Genomic DNA, 16,951 nt, shown 5'->3' with positions numbered 1-16,951 from the left:
GGGTTATTTTGTTTCTTATGCAAGTCTGGGCCATTGCAGGAGAAGGCTGCATCCTTAAGGAGGATTTCTGGGCTAATTCAGAAGTGTATTTATGAATGTTTTATGTGGCAGACCTTCCCTACAGCAGGCTGCACTTGTGGAGGGTACTTTTAGCTAGGCCGCAGGCCTTATTCCTCTTGTTTGATGGGCAAGAACTTACAGCAGGGAGCCACAGGTCTGAGGAGCTTAAACAGAGAAAGACATGGGGCAGTTTATAGGCCTAGAAGGAGGCTAGACAGTAGCAGATTGAAGCAACTTGCCTAGGAAGGAGGATCGCAGCTATTGAGACCAAATCTGGGCTCTATGACTACAAGCCCTAATTGCAGACATTTGACCGCAAAGTTCCTCATCTCATTGACCTGGTTTGACTGCTCATTCTTGGACTGTTTTGGGCTCATTATATTCAGCAAAGGAGGCTGCATTATTTGATCCAGGACCAAGCTCCTTTAGGAGATTATTTTGTAGCCGCTTTGACTATTGCTGACCACTTGTTAGGGAAAAATTTGTCTGCTACTATTTGAAGGCAGAATTGCATACTTGACTGGGCAGTCTCTTTGGCATTTGGACAGTGGTACGAGTCATCATTTTTGGCAAGTCAGTTTTGACTTTGATTGTACTCTCTCTCTCTCTCTTTTTCTGTTGAACACTTAATATTAATAATAAGAAGAATTGTTCAAGGGTTTTCCCCATCTTGGGGTTTTTCCCTGGCTTGAGCCAATTTCTGTGTTCTCTTGTCTTGGCTTGTCCTCTGCATATGTTTTTATGTTCTTTCTTCAATTACTATCAATGTGATAATGGTTTATGTGATTTCTAATGAAAAGAAATGGAAATGAAAATTGGGCTAATGTGGAACATTGAAGTAATTGACCTAAGCAAATAACATGTTAACTAAAATTAGCACTTCTTCTTTCTCTTCCTTTGCTTGAACGAGTGAGAGGTGAATGTGCTTCAAGGAGGTCAAGTTTCTTCCTTTATATAGGCTCCTCAAGGTGGACGTGGCTCCTCACTTTAGGCCGACTTGCCAGCTGCCAGGCCGACTTATCTTGAAGGGTATTTTGACACTTTTAAGAACGAATAATTTTCTTTACAAGTTACAATGTGCCCAAAGGAGTCTTCAACTTATGAGAATGACTCTTTTGACTTCTTGACCTAGGACAAACCCTAGAAGCACTCAATGGGCGCTTGACCTATAAAATAGACCTTGAGCATGAAACCCATGCTCCAAAAATAATAATAATAATAATTTTCTTTCATTTTACAATTTGCAAGAATAAAAAAATATATTTCATAATACATATTTATGAAGACCAAACCTAGTTACACATTTTTCAACATACAATTCGACCATGAATACGAATATGAGGGAAAGATGGAAAATGTTATGCATGGTATGGATATAACCACAATAACCCCTTTCAAGCACTTGCTAAAATTACAACCAACCTGAAGAGACGCCACACTTTGCTAGAAGAGGGTGATGACCTCTGGTTGCACTAAAAACAGCGTAAACAACACAAATAAAGAGTGTCTTGATTCATCCAACAAATCTCACAATGATCACTGGAATGACCCCTATATATGAAAATAGCACTCATTATGAAGAGTGGAAATAATGTACGCTCAAGTATATGGCACCAGAAAAATATCACTTGAGTGATGTTGAGAAATCACGAGGGCAGCAGTTAGGGTTGATTTCTCTTTACTTGATAATTGCTTGTGAATATATGTTGGTTTCTTATTATTTTCATTATGTTCTTTTCATCAAACAATTTCCAAAACCATACCATGAAGATGACAAAAATACAATGAACACAAGATATAGGCTCCAAGCCATAGCAAAACCCCACAAGGGGGAAAACCCAGTCAACTCTTCTCTTCTTATAGGATCAGATCAAAGTGAGATATCCAAGACCAAGACCTCCCACAAGACCCAAGTAGGTCCTCCATCCAAACTCTTCCAACTAGTCAAAGTCAACTCAAGTCAACAATAGCCAAAGCCTTTCAAATCTGGCCAGAGTTTTGATTTTTGGCCCCTGCAACAGATTCTCAGACCTGCAATACTTCTGAAATATTTTGGCCCCTGCAGCAGATCTGTACCTTCGCATGTGTGACAGAAATTAGAACAGAATCTTCACATGTGGCAAATTTATTCCTCCTTTGACCCTCACTCTCTCTCCTTTGACTTTAGCTCTTCTTCTCTTGTATTTTACTGGTTTTTCTCTCACTTCTTGGCACAGAAATTGAACTTGCTTGATGGTCTTCAAATGAGGTTGAACTGCACTGTATATGTACACACATCTAGGAGGTCGAATGGGTCCCTTTCAGGGCCGACTTGGTCTTGTGGGGACAAAATTGACAATTTTGACTCGAATAAAATTATTTTTCCATTTTTTCAAAAGTCCAAATAGGACTTGACTCAAGTACAATAATTTGACTCATGACAAATATTATTATGACTCATGACAAATATTATTATGACTCAATAAACCCTAGAAGCATGAAGACCATTGTTGACCTAAATAACAATTTGACTTGAGCATGAAACCTATTGACCACTACCGGTCAACTACCCATGCAGTACCCCCCCCTTTTTCTTTGCAAAAAGGGGCAGCACCTGATCTATGTGTCCGAGCCATCCTGCAGTCATCAGCAGTTTCATCATTTTGATTGTAAACCCAGTCTGCATGTATTAATTGTAAATAATCTTAGCAGATATGAGTCGTGTATGTAAAATTGCCTAGGTGGACCTAACTTTCTAATGGTAATCTACGTCCCGGAAGGTTTTTCGTCTCACCGATCCATGATCGGCAGAGTTTTCCTTCAAACCTGACCCCAAAGCCGGGATGCATTTTGTCATTATAACTTTAGGAGAATCCTAGTGTGTTAATCTGCTAGATTATAGTTGTGTCGCAGAACTGGGTGATTTGTGAGGGTCTGTATTAAGTGGGTTTGTCCCCTTAAGATGTAAATTTGTAAAAGTCATGATGTAATGTGTCTTGAGGGTCGAAAAATGTTTTAAATCCCCTCATGAGTCCTAAGTCCTAGGTCCTAGGTGATGTTTCCGAAGGCTTAGTTCAATGATCCATTTTAAAATGAATAAAAATAATAAAATCAATAAAAAAAATAATAAAAAATCAATAAATAAAAATAATAAAATAATTAAAAAATCATAAAATAGAGCAAAAACCCTAAAATAATAATATTTTAAGTGAATGCATGCAAAATACTATTTTTTAATAATTCGACGGATGAGATTAAGAGATGTCTTGATCTCCATCGACGGTCGAGATCATTTCAACATGGATCACTCGAACTAGCCGTTGGGATCATTTCCTTTATATAGGGTGCTAGGGGGTCATTTCAGGATATAAGATATGTGAGTCTAAGACTGAAGAAGCTCTCTTGTAAATCTGTTTCTGGTTAATAAAAGAAAACTTTGGGGTCCATATCTTGCTGGTGTTACTCTCTTGAAATGCTGTGAGATTGTTTAATTTTCTGCATATGTTATTTTCAGCCGTTAATAATAGCTTTTTGTAGAGTATTGTGGGCACATGTATCTTGTTCACATGCTGGGGTTTGGGTGCTGTTAGGGTTTCTGAAGTAATGGCAGGTATCTCCATTACTTTTTGAGATCTAGCAGCATTTTTGCCCTCTTTACTGATGGTTGTTTTGAGCTGTGCAGAAAACGTTTTCTGAAGGAAATTTGTGGGCGTTTCGGGGAAGTTCTCGGCTGAACCAGCCAACTCCCGCAAGCATTTTTTGTTGAGCCCAGTTGGATTTGATCCTGGGTCTATCATTCGGTTTATTTCTTTTTTAAATTTGCACGAGAGATTTTTTCAAGTCTGTTCACAGTAAAATTCAAGTTTCTGATATCTCGAAAATATTACTGCAATTATTGTTGAATTCGGCTGTTCTAGAGCTATAAATTTTTGTGATTTTAAGTAAATTTTGAAGGGTTTTACTTTGAAGTTTTGCATATATCTGCCGAGTACTTGTTTTCTGTCTTCCAGGGTTATCGTTGCGCCGTTCAGGGCTTTTCAGGCTCAGGCACTTCTGATATGAGGCTGTTAAAAATATGCTAAAACTGTGATGGGCATCATTTCATGCATCAGTTCATTAGCTGGATGAAGGAGAACGCATCTAATCAGCAAACTAAAGCCACGAAAACTGTCCATAAAAAATTTTCCGACATCTGATATCAGACATCTCAATCCCAGTGACAAAATGAAGATTTTTTATTCCAAATTTTTGAGGGTTATCACAGTTTTGGGATACGCCTGTATTTTTCACTAAGGAATAAGCTCCTAAAGGGGATCTGCATGAGAGATCACGACGTCCTGCAATCGCTGCCGATTTTCTGTTGGTTATGCAAACAAAATCACACCCAGTGGCTTCAGCATTTATCCACGTACGGTAGCAGAATTTCATTACTGGCTCTGCGTATCATTGTCCAATTCCTCCACGCCTGCGTTAAGTCTCATTGCCGCCGTCGACTGTGGGAGTTTTTTCAAGCGCTGTTGATAACGCTTTCAAGCTGTCTATCGGACTAGGTCTATACCCACCTCAAACCAAGGGAGAATGCGGTAAATGCACAGTTCGCCCTTCCTATTTTCCCAAACATTACGGCGTATTCGCTTGTTGTTTCTGCATAGGGTATCAAGACGCGGCATCACAATCAAGCTCCAAAACTGGTTCGTATCCATCGCTGTCATTTTTATCACGATTACCATTGTCATATCGAGGTTTAGTGCGGTCACATAATTCTTCTCCCTTAGGTTTTACGCTGCTCCGTTTGAACAGTTTTCATTTTGGTTTATGCGTAGTCACGATTTATTATTTTTCGATTTTTTCTTTGGATATAAACTCATGAAAGCGTAGTCTGTTTTTATTAGATTTTGATTTAATTTTAGTTTAGTTTTGTAGTTTTATTTAGATTTTATTTCTTTTAAAAAAATATATATGAAAATAAAAAAAAAGAAATGCGATTTCACTTTTAGATTATTAAATCTCCTTTTTATTGACTTAGGTCATATGTATATAACTTTGGATCTAGATTTTAAATTTTGTTTTAGTATAGATATTTTTAGTTTTAAAATTTTATTTTTGTTTTAAAAAAAAAAAATTAAATTCGTTTTCTTTTAAATTTTTGAAAAGCATAAAAAATATTTTGGAAAATTTTCCTTTTTGCCTGATCCAGTTCTTCTCGGGAATTATCATGTTATATCTTTCATGCTGAGATTTAAAATTTCAAGTCTGGACACGAATATGATATCTGGTTAATGGTTTACGATTCTCGTGGTGGCTTAAGGCATTTATCTCTTCAAAATTTTCAGTTGCCGGATATCGTTTTGGTCATGTGATTTAGCTAATGACAAATGATTGCTGTTCACGATTTACGTTTCTATATCATCTAACAAGTAATCATCTTAACCATAATCTCTTAAGGCACTGGTCTGCTAAATTAATTAAATCTTTTTAGTGCTTATCTTAATCGTATCTCGTGTCTCCCAACCAACTGGTCGACAGTTGGCCTCATCATCTCACAGGGACTACCCCCCTTAGCCGCGGGAGACAGGCTTAAACGGAGGGATCGGGGATCAGAGTGACAGCCCCCGGTCTGAGCGTTGTCGTGTCAATCCGCGCGACAACATTTTTTGGCGCCGTTGCCGGGGACTAGAGTTTTTCTGTTCCTGGAGGTTTCATCGACATTCACCTTCTCATCTTTCTCATCTCTCATTTTGAGCTGGCAAATTCAACCTTTTGGGTTATCATTTGGATCTTTATTGCCTTATTTTTCGCCATATCAGTAGCATCTCTTCGGTTTGTTTCTTGTTTGGGTGGCGACTCCACTTTCTCATTTTTCCCAGACAAGAAGCTTTCCTCATATCTGCTTGTGGTTACTTTTTGGATCCTAGAATCAGATTCATTGTTCAAGTGGCGACTCCACTTCTTTCATCTCTTAATTTTCTTGAGCAGAAATCTCTTTCTATCATCCATTTGATCCCTTATTGTTCATCATGGATTATTCATTTAAACCATGTCATTTTACTGATAATCTCCATGATCTTCCGAAAGAGGCCATTTCTAAATTATTTAAGTTTTCGGGTGGTGATTCGGTCGCTGTTAGAAAGCATTTAAACAGGTTTACTTGTGTAATGATCATATATTGTAGACTTCCTCAATATAATCATGAAGATTTCAAGATACGTCTATTTGTCCATTCTTTAGAGGGTGATGCCTTGAATTGGTTTAATAATTTTCCTAATGATTTTTTCACTTCTTTACAAGACATTCTCAATGCTTTTAAAGATAGATATGATAGTCCAAACAGCTTGCCTTCTCCCTCTAAAATTGTGCAAACGAAAGAAAGTAATCTTATAAAAAATCCAGCTGTTGAAGAAAGTTTTCAAGATCAGAATGTGTCATCAATCGGAAATATTGTAGATCATCATAGTGGAAAATCAGGGACAAATAATAGTGAAAGGGAAGAACAAAAGCAAATTATACAAGATCTAATGATGCTGGTAAGAAATATGGAAAGCAATCAAACTAGTCTTATCAATGATGTTAAAACTTTATGCACCCACCTGGAAAAACGTAATAGGGAGTTGGAGGTCACACAAAATCAGCATGCTAAGGAAATTGAGGCCATGAAAATTAAATATGAAACAGAAATTAGAAGCATGCAAAGCAAGATGTCAGTCTTAGAGGAAAATATGGTGACCATGAAAGCTGATCATGATAGGGAAATTGACTCTATGCAAAACAAGTTATTAACTATGGATAAGGAAATGACTATCATGACGTTCAATCATAACAATCAGTTGGCTGACATGCAAGCGAATCATAAAGAAGAAATAAATTTCATGCAACATTGCTTGATGGACATAAAGGAAAAGAATGATAAAGTAATAAAACACATGCAAGAACACCATGCCATACAAATCAGTGCTATAAGGGATGAATGCTCTAGTCAGATGGATGCCATTAGAATACAAGTTCAAAAGATTCAACAATGGTCAGATGATAAGAGAAACCAGGAGCCTTCTCATTTGCCGCAACAAGTTCCATCTTATTATGAGAAGGTCATTAGGTGGTTAATTGAAGGTGATCCAGATAAGCTTAAAAACGATAAAAATCAGATGCAAGACACAAAAAGACTTAGCATGCATATCTTACACACTTCATCTGATAGTTTCGAAATAGAAAGTTCCAGGTCATCAGTAATTCGACCTGCCAGAAAGAAAAAGCGCAAGAGAAAGAGAATGAGAAGAAGATTTCATGCATCAGATGGCCGTGAGCAGCTTGATTTTCGGATAGGAAAAAGTCCTACCATATGCAGAATTGGACATGGCACATCCGACAAGCAGCCGACAGATTTGCCTGAAAGCAGGCAAATGCTCAGTATGCACTATATTGAACACATCTGATGCCGTAGGGCATCCTTTGTATCGTATTTCTAACCCTACTCCTTGTTTTTTCCGCATTTTTATTTCTGCTTTAGATAGTTAATAAATGAAGAGCTTTTATCTTTCCTGTGCTTAATGTATATGCTGATTTTTTTGGATGGACACTACTTATTTTTGTGTTGTATGGATGCAGATTCTGGATTCTCACATTCCTGCAAGCAGCAACGTGTCCCCAAGTAGAGCCAGATGTTGACCACTACCGGTCAACTACCCATGCAGTACCCCCCCCCTTTTTCTTTGCAAAAAGGGGCAGCACCTGATCTATGTGTCCGAGCCATCCTGCAGTCATTAGCAGTTTCATCATTTTGATTGTAAACCCAGTCTGCATGTATTAATTGTAAATAATCTTAGCAGATATGAGTCGTGTATGTAAAATTGCCTAGGTGGACCTAACTTTCTAATGGTAATCTACGTCCCGGAAGGTTTTTCGTCTCACTGATCCATGATCGGCAGAGTTTTCCTTCAAACCTGACCCCAAAGCCGGGATGCATTTTGTCATTAGAACTTTAGGAGAATCCTAGTGTGTTAATCTGCTAGATTATAGTTGTGTCGCAGAACTGGGTGATTTGTGAGGGTCTGTATTAAGTGGGTTTGTCCCCTTAAGATGTAAATTTGTAAAAGTCATGATGTAATGTGTCTTGAGGGTCGAAAAATGTTTTAAATCCCCTCATGAGTCCTAAGTCCTAGGTCCTAGGTGATGTTTCCGAAGGCTTAGTTCGATGATCCATTTTAAAATGAATAAAAATAATAAAATCAATAAATAAAATAATAAAAAATCAATAAATAAAAATAATAAAATAATTAAAAAATCATAAAATAGAGCAAAAACCCTAAAATAATAAAATAATAATATTTTAAGTGAATGCATGCAAAATATTATTTTTTAATAATTCGACGGATGAGATTAAGAGATGTCTTGATCTCCATCGACGGTCGAGATCATTTCAACATGGATCACTCGAACTAGCCGTTGGGATCATTTCCTTTATATAGGGTGCTAGGGGGTCATTTCAGGGAATAAGATCTGTGAGTCTAAGACTGAAGAAGCTCTCTTGTAAATCTGTTTCTGGTTAATAAAAGAAGACTTTGGGGTCCATATCTTGCTGGTGTTACTCTCTTGAAATGCTGTGAGATTGTTTAATTTTCTGCATATGTTATTTTCAGCCGTTAATAATAGCTTTTTGTAGAGTATTGTGGGCACAGGTATCTTGTTCACATGCTGGGGTTTGGGTGCTGTTAGGGTTTCTGAAGTAATGGCAGGTATCTCCATTACTTTTTGAGATCTAGCAGCATTTTTGCCCTCTTTACTGATGGTTGTTTTGAGCTGTGCAGAAAACCCTTTCTGAAGGAAATTTGTGGGCGTTCGGGGAAGTTCTCGGCTGAACCAGCCAACTCCCGCAAGCATTTTTTGTTGAGCCCAGTTGGATTTGATCCTGGGTCTATCATTCGGTTTATTTCTTTTTTAAATTTGCACGAGAGATTTTTTCAAGTCTGTTCACAGTAAAATTCAAGTTTCTGATATCTCGAAAATATTACTGCAATTATTGTTGAATTCGGCTGTTCTAGAGCTATAAATTTTTGTGATTTTAAGTAAATTTTGAAGGGTTTTACTTTGAAGTTTTGCATATATCTGCCGAGCACTTGTTTTCTGTCTTCCAGGGTTATCGTTGCGCCGTTCAGGGTTTTGCAGGCTCAGGCACTTCTGATCCGAGGCTGTTAAAAATATGCTAAAACTGTGATGGGCATCATTTCATGCATCAGTTCATTAGCTGGATGAAGGAGAACGCATCTAATCAGCAAACTAAAGCCACGAAAACTGTCCATAAAAATTTTTCCGACATCTGATATCAGACATCTCAATCCCAGTGACAAAATGAAGATTTTTTATTCCAAATTTTTGAGGGTTATCACAGTTTTGGGATACGCCTGTATTTTTCACTAAGGAATAAGCTCCTAAAGGGGATCTGCGTGAGAGATCACGACGTCCTGCAATCGCTACCGATTTTTTGTTGGTTATGCAAACAAAATCACACCCAGTGGCTTCAGCATTTATCCACGTACGGTAGCAGAATTTCATTACTGGCTCTGCGTATCATTGTCCAATTCCTCCACGCCTGCATTAAGTCTCATTGCCGCCGTCGACTGTGGGAGTTTTTTCAAGCGCTGTTGATAACGCTTTCAAGCTGTCTATCGGACTAGGTCTATACCCACATCAAACCAAGGGAGAATGCGGTAAATGCACAGTTCGCCCTTCCTATTTTCCCAAACATTACGGCGTATTCGCTTGTTGTTTCTGCATAGGGTATCAAGACGCGGCATCACAATCAAGCTCCAAAACTGGTTCGTATCCATCGCTGTCATTTTTATCACGATTACCATTGTCTTATCGAGGTTTAGTGCGGTCACATAATTCTTCTCCCTTAGGTTTTACGCTGCTCCGTTTGAACAATTTTCATTTTGGTTTATGCGTAGTCACGATTTATTATTTTTCGATTTTTTCTTTGGATATAAACTCATGAAAGCGTAGTCTGTTTTTATTAGATTTTGATTTAATTTTAGTTTAGTTTTGTAGTTTTATTTAGATTTTATTTCTTTTAAAAAATATATATATGAAAATAAAAAAAAGAAATGCGATTTCACTTTTAGATTATTAAATCTCCTTTTTATTGACTTAGGTCATATGTATATAACTTTAGATCTAGATTTAAAATTTTGTTTTAGTATAGATATTTTTAGTTTTAAAATTTTATTTTTGTTTTAAAAAAAAAAAAAATCGTTTTCTTTTAAATTTTTGAAAAGCATAAAAAATATTTTGGAAAATTTTCCTTTTTGCCTGATCCAGTTCTTCTCGGGAATTATCATGTTATATCTTTTATGCTGAGATTTAAATTTTCAAGTCTGGACACGAATATGATATCTGGTTAATGGTTTATGATTCTCGTGGTGGCTTAAGGCATTTATCTCTTCAAAATTTTCAGTTGCCGGATATCGTTTTGGTCATGTGATTTAGCTAATGACAAATGATTGCTGTTCACGATTTACGTTTCTATATCATCTAACAAGTAATCATCTTAACCATAATCTCTTAAGGCACTGGTCTGCTAAATTAATTAAATCTTTTTAGTGCTTATCTTAATCGTATCTCGTGTCTCCCAACCAACTGGTCGACAGTTGGCCTCATCATCTCACAGGGACTACCCCCCTTAGCCGCAGGAGACATGCTTAAACGGAGGGATCGGGGATCAGAGTGACAGCCCCCGGTCTGAGCGTTGTCGTGTCAATCCGCGCGACAACAAAACCCATGCTTGAAAAATAAAAATTCTTTTTCTTCTTTTGCTTTTTACATGAAATATATAATGACATAAGTACCATGACAATTATGAAGACCGAACCTAGTTACATTTTCCAACAAGTGAGAGCTAAGACATGCATTGGAGGTATCATCAATTATATCTAGTGTGGAGAAGTGCTACTGCTGGCTGGAAATCTGCATCATAGAAGAAATTTTTTCTCTTGTGGTTACCCATGGGCCATATATATGGCTGGGGAACAGATACCAAACCACCCCTTGGGTCTGAGTTGATCTCAGAGTTGACCCCGTGGCTTATCAGCTTGGCTAGATTGACTAGTTCCGAGTCGGACTGGGACGAGTTTTAAAACTATGATCCGACCAGCTCTTGTATATACTTTAATTGGCCTATACATAGTTATACATATCAGATTGACATATTTCAATGTTGTAGGATGTGAAGGTTCCTCTATTGGAGGAGGCATTTCACTTCTTTGACATGTGAAGAAGCATAAGCTATTCAATCCTCTAAGGGAGGAAAGAGAATTCATGGGCCAGATGCTGAAAACTTATGGACTTTATCTCAAATAAGGATATTAACTATGGATTTTAAAGTTTGGAGATCTAATATAAATTAAGTTGAGAGGACATAGACTTAAGATTGTGTCAAGATATAAGGGAAGTAAAAATGCCACAGTTTTGTTGTGATCTATTGTCATGCCTCTTTTGTAAGTTGGCAAAAATGGGAGATACTGTATAACTGGTACTTCTATGCTTTCGATCTTTTTTCTTTCAACTATAAATGAGTGTAAATTGAATGGAATAGATTCATGGAATATTTTGCATAATATCCTTGATTTCTTATTTTAGATACCAGTTTAGTTGAAGATATTAGTTCAATCTTTCTCATAGAATAATTATAGAAAAGCTTATCCTCATCAAACAATGTTTAAATTAAATCTAACATCCTCTTTGATTTCATTTTTTAGGGTTCTCGCGGGGGGTCTCTTTGTTGCTGATGCCACTGGTAAAGCAATATGGCAGAGAAATAACAAAGGAGTATGTAATTTGATGATGTTAAGCTTGAAACATCAAGGCACCATTACTTTAATGCAATTTATTTATAAGCAACAACAATGTGACATGTTTTTCAACGTTTTCCTAGATAGATTATGTAATGTGCTTACATTGTTGCATATATTCCCTTTTTATAAAATAACAGGTCTGATTTTCTACTAATAGAAATAAGGCTACGTAAATCAGGATCCAGTGATACATGTTTGGCAGATTACAACAAAACCAGACCTAAGAATGTAATCAGTCTTATGTCTTTTTACCTGATCTTCTTTCATTTTTCCCTAGATTGTTTGGTGGCTAGAAGATTTCCTTCCCAACGATGTCAAGCGAAAATCCTTTTTTCACTATATTGCTAACTGACCCTACAGGACTAGAAGTAGATGGGGAAGGCCCCAAGTGTTAAACGTCTGGGTTTAATTCCATTAGAGGCCATGAGCTGATATGATTGTATTGTTATGGCCAAATGACTACCTTTGTGTCACACTATTATATTGTATTTTTTGGCTATTCTAGGCTAAGGTTGACCTAGTTAAACATCCTTGGGACTTGTGCCCTACCTCATGGATGGTGTATAAATACACAACTCCCCATCTCTATTTTTCATTCAAGTGATTCATTCATTGTCTTAAGCCTAAGGGCACCTTTTCCATATTGTGCTTCTTTACCTGTTATAATGCTTTATTTATGGTTTGAATCTCTTGTTGGTGCACTTATGGTTATGGCTATGGCTCATTTTCTCTAACACTCTTGTGCTTTCTCTTTGTAGTGATCTAATGCTGTTTTACAGCCGCTGTTGCACCTTTATTTTTTGGAAAGATAAATCTTTACATAAACAGAAAAATATTTACATCAGCAAAACCAAAAGATAGAAGGGTATCCTTATATGCAATGGAACTTATATTCTCTTCATAAAAAATACTTCAGCTGAAATAAAATCAGAGTACACTTGCATCTGGGACTTTGATGTCCTTTATTAGCAAGGCCCCTTTGGCCGGCAATGTCATATGTACCTAATCCCTCCACATGGAACAAAAACTAGACAAAGAACTGACCTCATGGTAAAAAATAGATCTACATTGGATCTTTCCATAGAGTAAAAAGCACTGACGTCTGCAGGAAATGCTGAATACCAACAAAGGATGTATGCATGAAATAACTGCAATCACCCAGCAGAGCCGCCCTCCAATGGACCCTTCCCTGAAGAATAGCTGACTACTTGTCCTGGATATTCTGCTATGCTTTCTTGGCAAATTGACAATCCCAGAACATATGCTTTACTGTCTCTGGGTGTTGGTGAATTGGGCAAAGACCATCAGAGAGCCCACTCTTGGCCAACCTAGCTTTGGAGGGGAGCCCCTGATATATAAACCAAGCAAACACTCTGAGCCTATAAGAAAGCCAGAAAGTCCAGAAAGCATAGCAGTTTATATCTAAAAAGTTCAAGCAACATTAAGTCCACACACTGTCACCATGAAGGATTTGTCATGGTGATTTTAAAATGTGGGATATTGTCATCCCAACATAGGCATGCTGGAATATAAACTTGTATGCACTAATAAGATATGACTGTTTACAATATTGGTCAATATGTGACTGCTTTTTTCCTGTCCTGTGTTATTGGAATGGCTATAGCTTTGTTATGGAATTGTCACAGATACTTCCCTTGATGTAAAGAGATGGAAGTTGGTATCCCTCACTGTTTGAGAAATCTACAGGGCAAAGATTAGATTGATTTTTCTTTTCTTGATAACTGCTTGTGATCTCTTTTTACTTTTTCTTATTTATTAGCTTCTTTACTTATTATTATGTTTGTATATCATCAAACAACTACCAAAACAAGAAGAAAAAGAACACAAAATGTAAGCTACAAGCCAGGGCCAAAACCTCTCCACTTGAGAGGAAAACCCGCAAATCTCCTCTTCTTATATATTTTGCAATTGATGAATTCCAAGACCTCTTGACCAAGACCAATACCCTCCAAGACCAAGTCCAACCTTTCTAGATGATGTGCTTCCTTTATCCAAGTCAAACCTTGTCAAATCTCTTCCAGCGGCACAACTTCTACCCCCAACTTTATAATTTCAGCCTCTACTGCAGGTCTGAAATTTTCAGCCTTCCCAGCAGCAGCTGTTGCCACACGTGTGAGCTTAATTTGGGCTCCCAGGACTTCTTCAGATCTTTGCTTGACTTTCTCCTTCTTCTGGTGCTTGAGGATGACCTAAAGTGACCTTTGTTGACCTTCTTTCTCTTCCTTCTTCAAGATCGAACCTGCAGAAGAAAAACCCTAGACCAACAGTAGAAACCCTAGCCTTCCTTCGCACATGTGAGAGAGAAATAGCCCAAAAGCAAGTCTTGTTTGTCCTCTTCCTTCTTTGCTACCTTCTTGCTCTTTCTCCTTCGCTTGAATGAGTGAGTGATGAATGTATCCCAAGGAGGTCGAGTTCCCTCCTTTATATAGGCTTCTTAAGGTGGACGAAGCTCCTCAATTTAGGTCGACTTTTTAGCTACCAGGCCGACTTGGTCTTGAAGGGTATTTTGACACTTTTAATGACAAAATAATTTTCTTTACAAGTTACAATGTGCTCGATGGGGTCTTCAACTTATGACAATGACTCCTTTGACTTCTTGACCTAGGACAAACCCTAGAAGCATTCAATGGGTGCTCGACCTCTAAAATAAAAGACCTTGAGCATGAAACCCATGCTCCAAAAATAATAATAATAATTTTTCTTTCATTTTACAATACACAAGAATCAAAATTACATTTCATATTTATGAAGACCGAACCTAGTTACACATTTTTCAACACTCACTACTTGTCTTTTGAATGTAGAGATCTTTCGAAGAGACTATGGATGTTCTAAATAAGACAAAGAAAGAAAGTTTACCCAGGACACAAGAAGCAATGGATTCAGAGAATGTTTAGGTACTAAAGCTAGCCACAAGGTAAAATTTAATTAAAAGCAAGGCAAATTTCAAGAAAGTTTATTGCAGTATCAGACGCATGGATCTTCTTTTCTTGTCACTATGGATTTGACCAAGCATCAAATATTGGTTCTGAAATTATTGTGTAAGAGTGCGGTGTCTGCCAGAAAACTTATGGTGAACATTTCAAGTCCACATCTGAAAGGAAGGTATTTTCCAGTTTTGTCAAGTGACAACTGGTAGATAACTCTATTATCACTTGTTTCAGGGGTTCAATAATACAGGCAGATTTGTAGCTATAGTTTGTCGACTGCAATTTTTCAGAAGTTAAATAAGTTAACTATCTCTACTGATGGTTTTGCAACGCTAAAGTAGTGCAGGTTCTGTATGCAAGCTGTTCAAGGGGACATCTTGGGCATAAATAAATATTTTCAATAGCTTGGTTTCACTGAAATATATCTTCTTGCGGTATTATAACAATTAGCTAGCTAGCCTTCATGTTGTGCTGTCATATAACGACAGTCTCAACTATGGCCTTACAACAAAAACATAGCTTATAAGGCAATTGCCACATTCAAAGAGAATTTGAATTCTTAATATGAATCCAGTGAGTAATATTGTAAATAGATCTGAATGAAGGACAATAATCTACTGTGAACGACGAAATAACTTGTGGAAATGATCAGAGAATATGTATGATTGTATTGATATGAAGTCGTTTGATTTTTCTGGCTATGGTAAAATGTAGAGATATTTTCATATAAAAGCATGTGCAAACCCAACTTAGTGGGTTGTGTGTTAATGGGACTGTTTGAATGGGCATTAACCATACCTGTGTGGCTTAATTCAAGGGAGGTTATTGTAACAAATAAAAGGAGGTTATTGTAACAAATAAGGGGACCAAATAGTATAAATAGAGGACTCGTTTAGTTATTTGTGATGTATTGGTTTGGAGTCCTCTCAATTTTCTTTCTCTCAACATTGATCTATATCTGATGTATTATGCTTTAATGATATAGTGCGTTCTTTAGGGTCTTTTTTCAATATTTTCTGTACATTCTTGATGTCCGTTCTCTCTTTTGCTTGTGGAGAGTTATTGGCAGTTGATCATGAAACTTGCGATTAAATTCCACTATAAATAAAACAGTAATCATGAGAACTCGTGCTAATAATTTAGTCTTGATCCCATTGGTATTTGGACATTTTTTTTAGCTCCATTTGATATGTTTTCATCGGTGTCCTTCGTTTCGTATATAAATACTAAATAACAAGGCACCAAAGAAATAGTGCCACAAAGGGTATTGTACTAGTTATCTCTTTAAGCAATTTTGACAAAAACAAAGAATGTAATACTCAGCAATGTCCAGCGCTCGCAGTAAATAGAAACACAACATTATAAAAGGGGATTTTACTATTTATCTCTTTAACTGTTAGGTGCACTATTAACAAAAACAAAGAAACAAAACAAAGATTGCAGCACTTAGCAATGTCCATCTTTCACTATTAACAAAAACAAAATTGCAGCACTTAGAAAAGTCCAGCCTTCTTAGTAAAATTGAGATACAACATTTTAAGTTACATGGAATAAAATGGAATAGGCCATTTTTGTTTTGATGTCATGATTGTTTTCATGAAGTAGAGGATATATAATTATGGAATAGGCCGTTTTTGTTTTGATGTGATGATTGTTTTCATGAAGTAGAGGATATATAACAGCAATGAGAGCTAAAGTTCAAAGTGTGGAATAGGTGGTGGTAACCTATGATAAGGATCAAACCGTTTAATTTATTTAATGTTTGGGGCTAAATTTAGGTAGTATTTTGAATTTCCTTAAAAGAAGAGGTCATCAAGATGCATGTAGTAATAAATAATATAAACAAGGCCACATAGCTAGCGTCCCCTGCTGGTTAGTTTAATTATTGAACTTTGAAAGGTATAAATCAGCCCCCACATTTGAACAAAGACTACAAATGCTATAGATGATATATATATGGGATTGAGAGATTGGAAATTCCAGAGTCTTCATTTTTAAGTCTAAGGTTCGAGTCTAGAACATGACTCTTCTCCAGGATTGAATCTTGCCGAGATTCAGAATTGAAGATGAGTCTTGTTCTAGACTCGAAACGTAAACTTAAAAATGAAGATTGTGGAA

At 36.9% G+C, this 16,951-nt stretch overlaps 1 protein-coding gene across 1 annotated transcript in view; it reads left to right on the top strand.

Moving 5' to 3' along the window:
* Positions 1–15,253, top strand: part of LOC149164586 (chaperone protein dnaJ 72-like) — a 136,214-nt gene extending 120,961 nt beyond the window's left edge. The window contains exons 2-4 of the mRNA XM_089432111.1: positions 11,787–11,856; positions 14,708–14,820; positions 15,180–15,253. Of these exons, the coding sequence (XP_089288237.1) occupies positions 11,787–11,856; positions 14,708–14,800 (163 nt within the window). The 3' untranslated portion in view covers positions 14,801–14,820; positions 15,180–15,253. The remainder of the gene's footprint in view (positions 1–11,786; positions 11,857–14,707; positions 14,821–15,179) is intronic.
* The last annotated feature ends 1,698 nt before the right edge of the window (positions 15,254–16,951 follow it).

This window comes from Pinus tabuliformis, chromosome 5_1 (genome assembly GCF_031772625.1).
Source record: "Pinus tabuliformis cultivar Carrire ecotype Pingquan chromosome 5_1, CPIR1, whole genome shotgun sequence".
NCBI classification, from domain to species: domain Eukaryota; kingdom Viridiplantae; phylum Streptophyta; class Pinopsida; order Pinales; family Pinaceae; genus Pinus; species Pinus tabuliformis.
The sequence above is the reverse complement of the archived record's forward strand: the minus strand, read 5'-3'. Positions and strand labels throughout refer to the sequence as shown.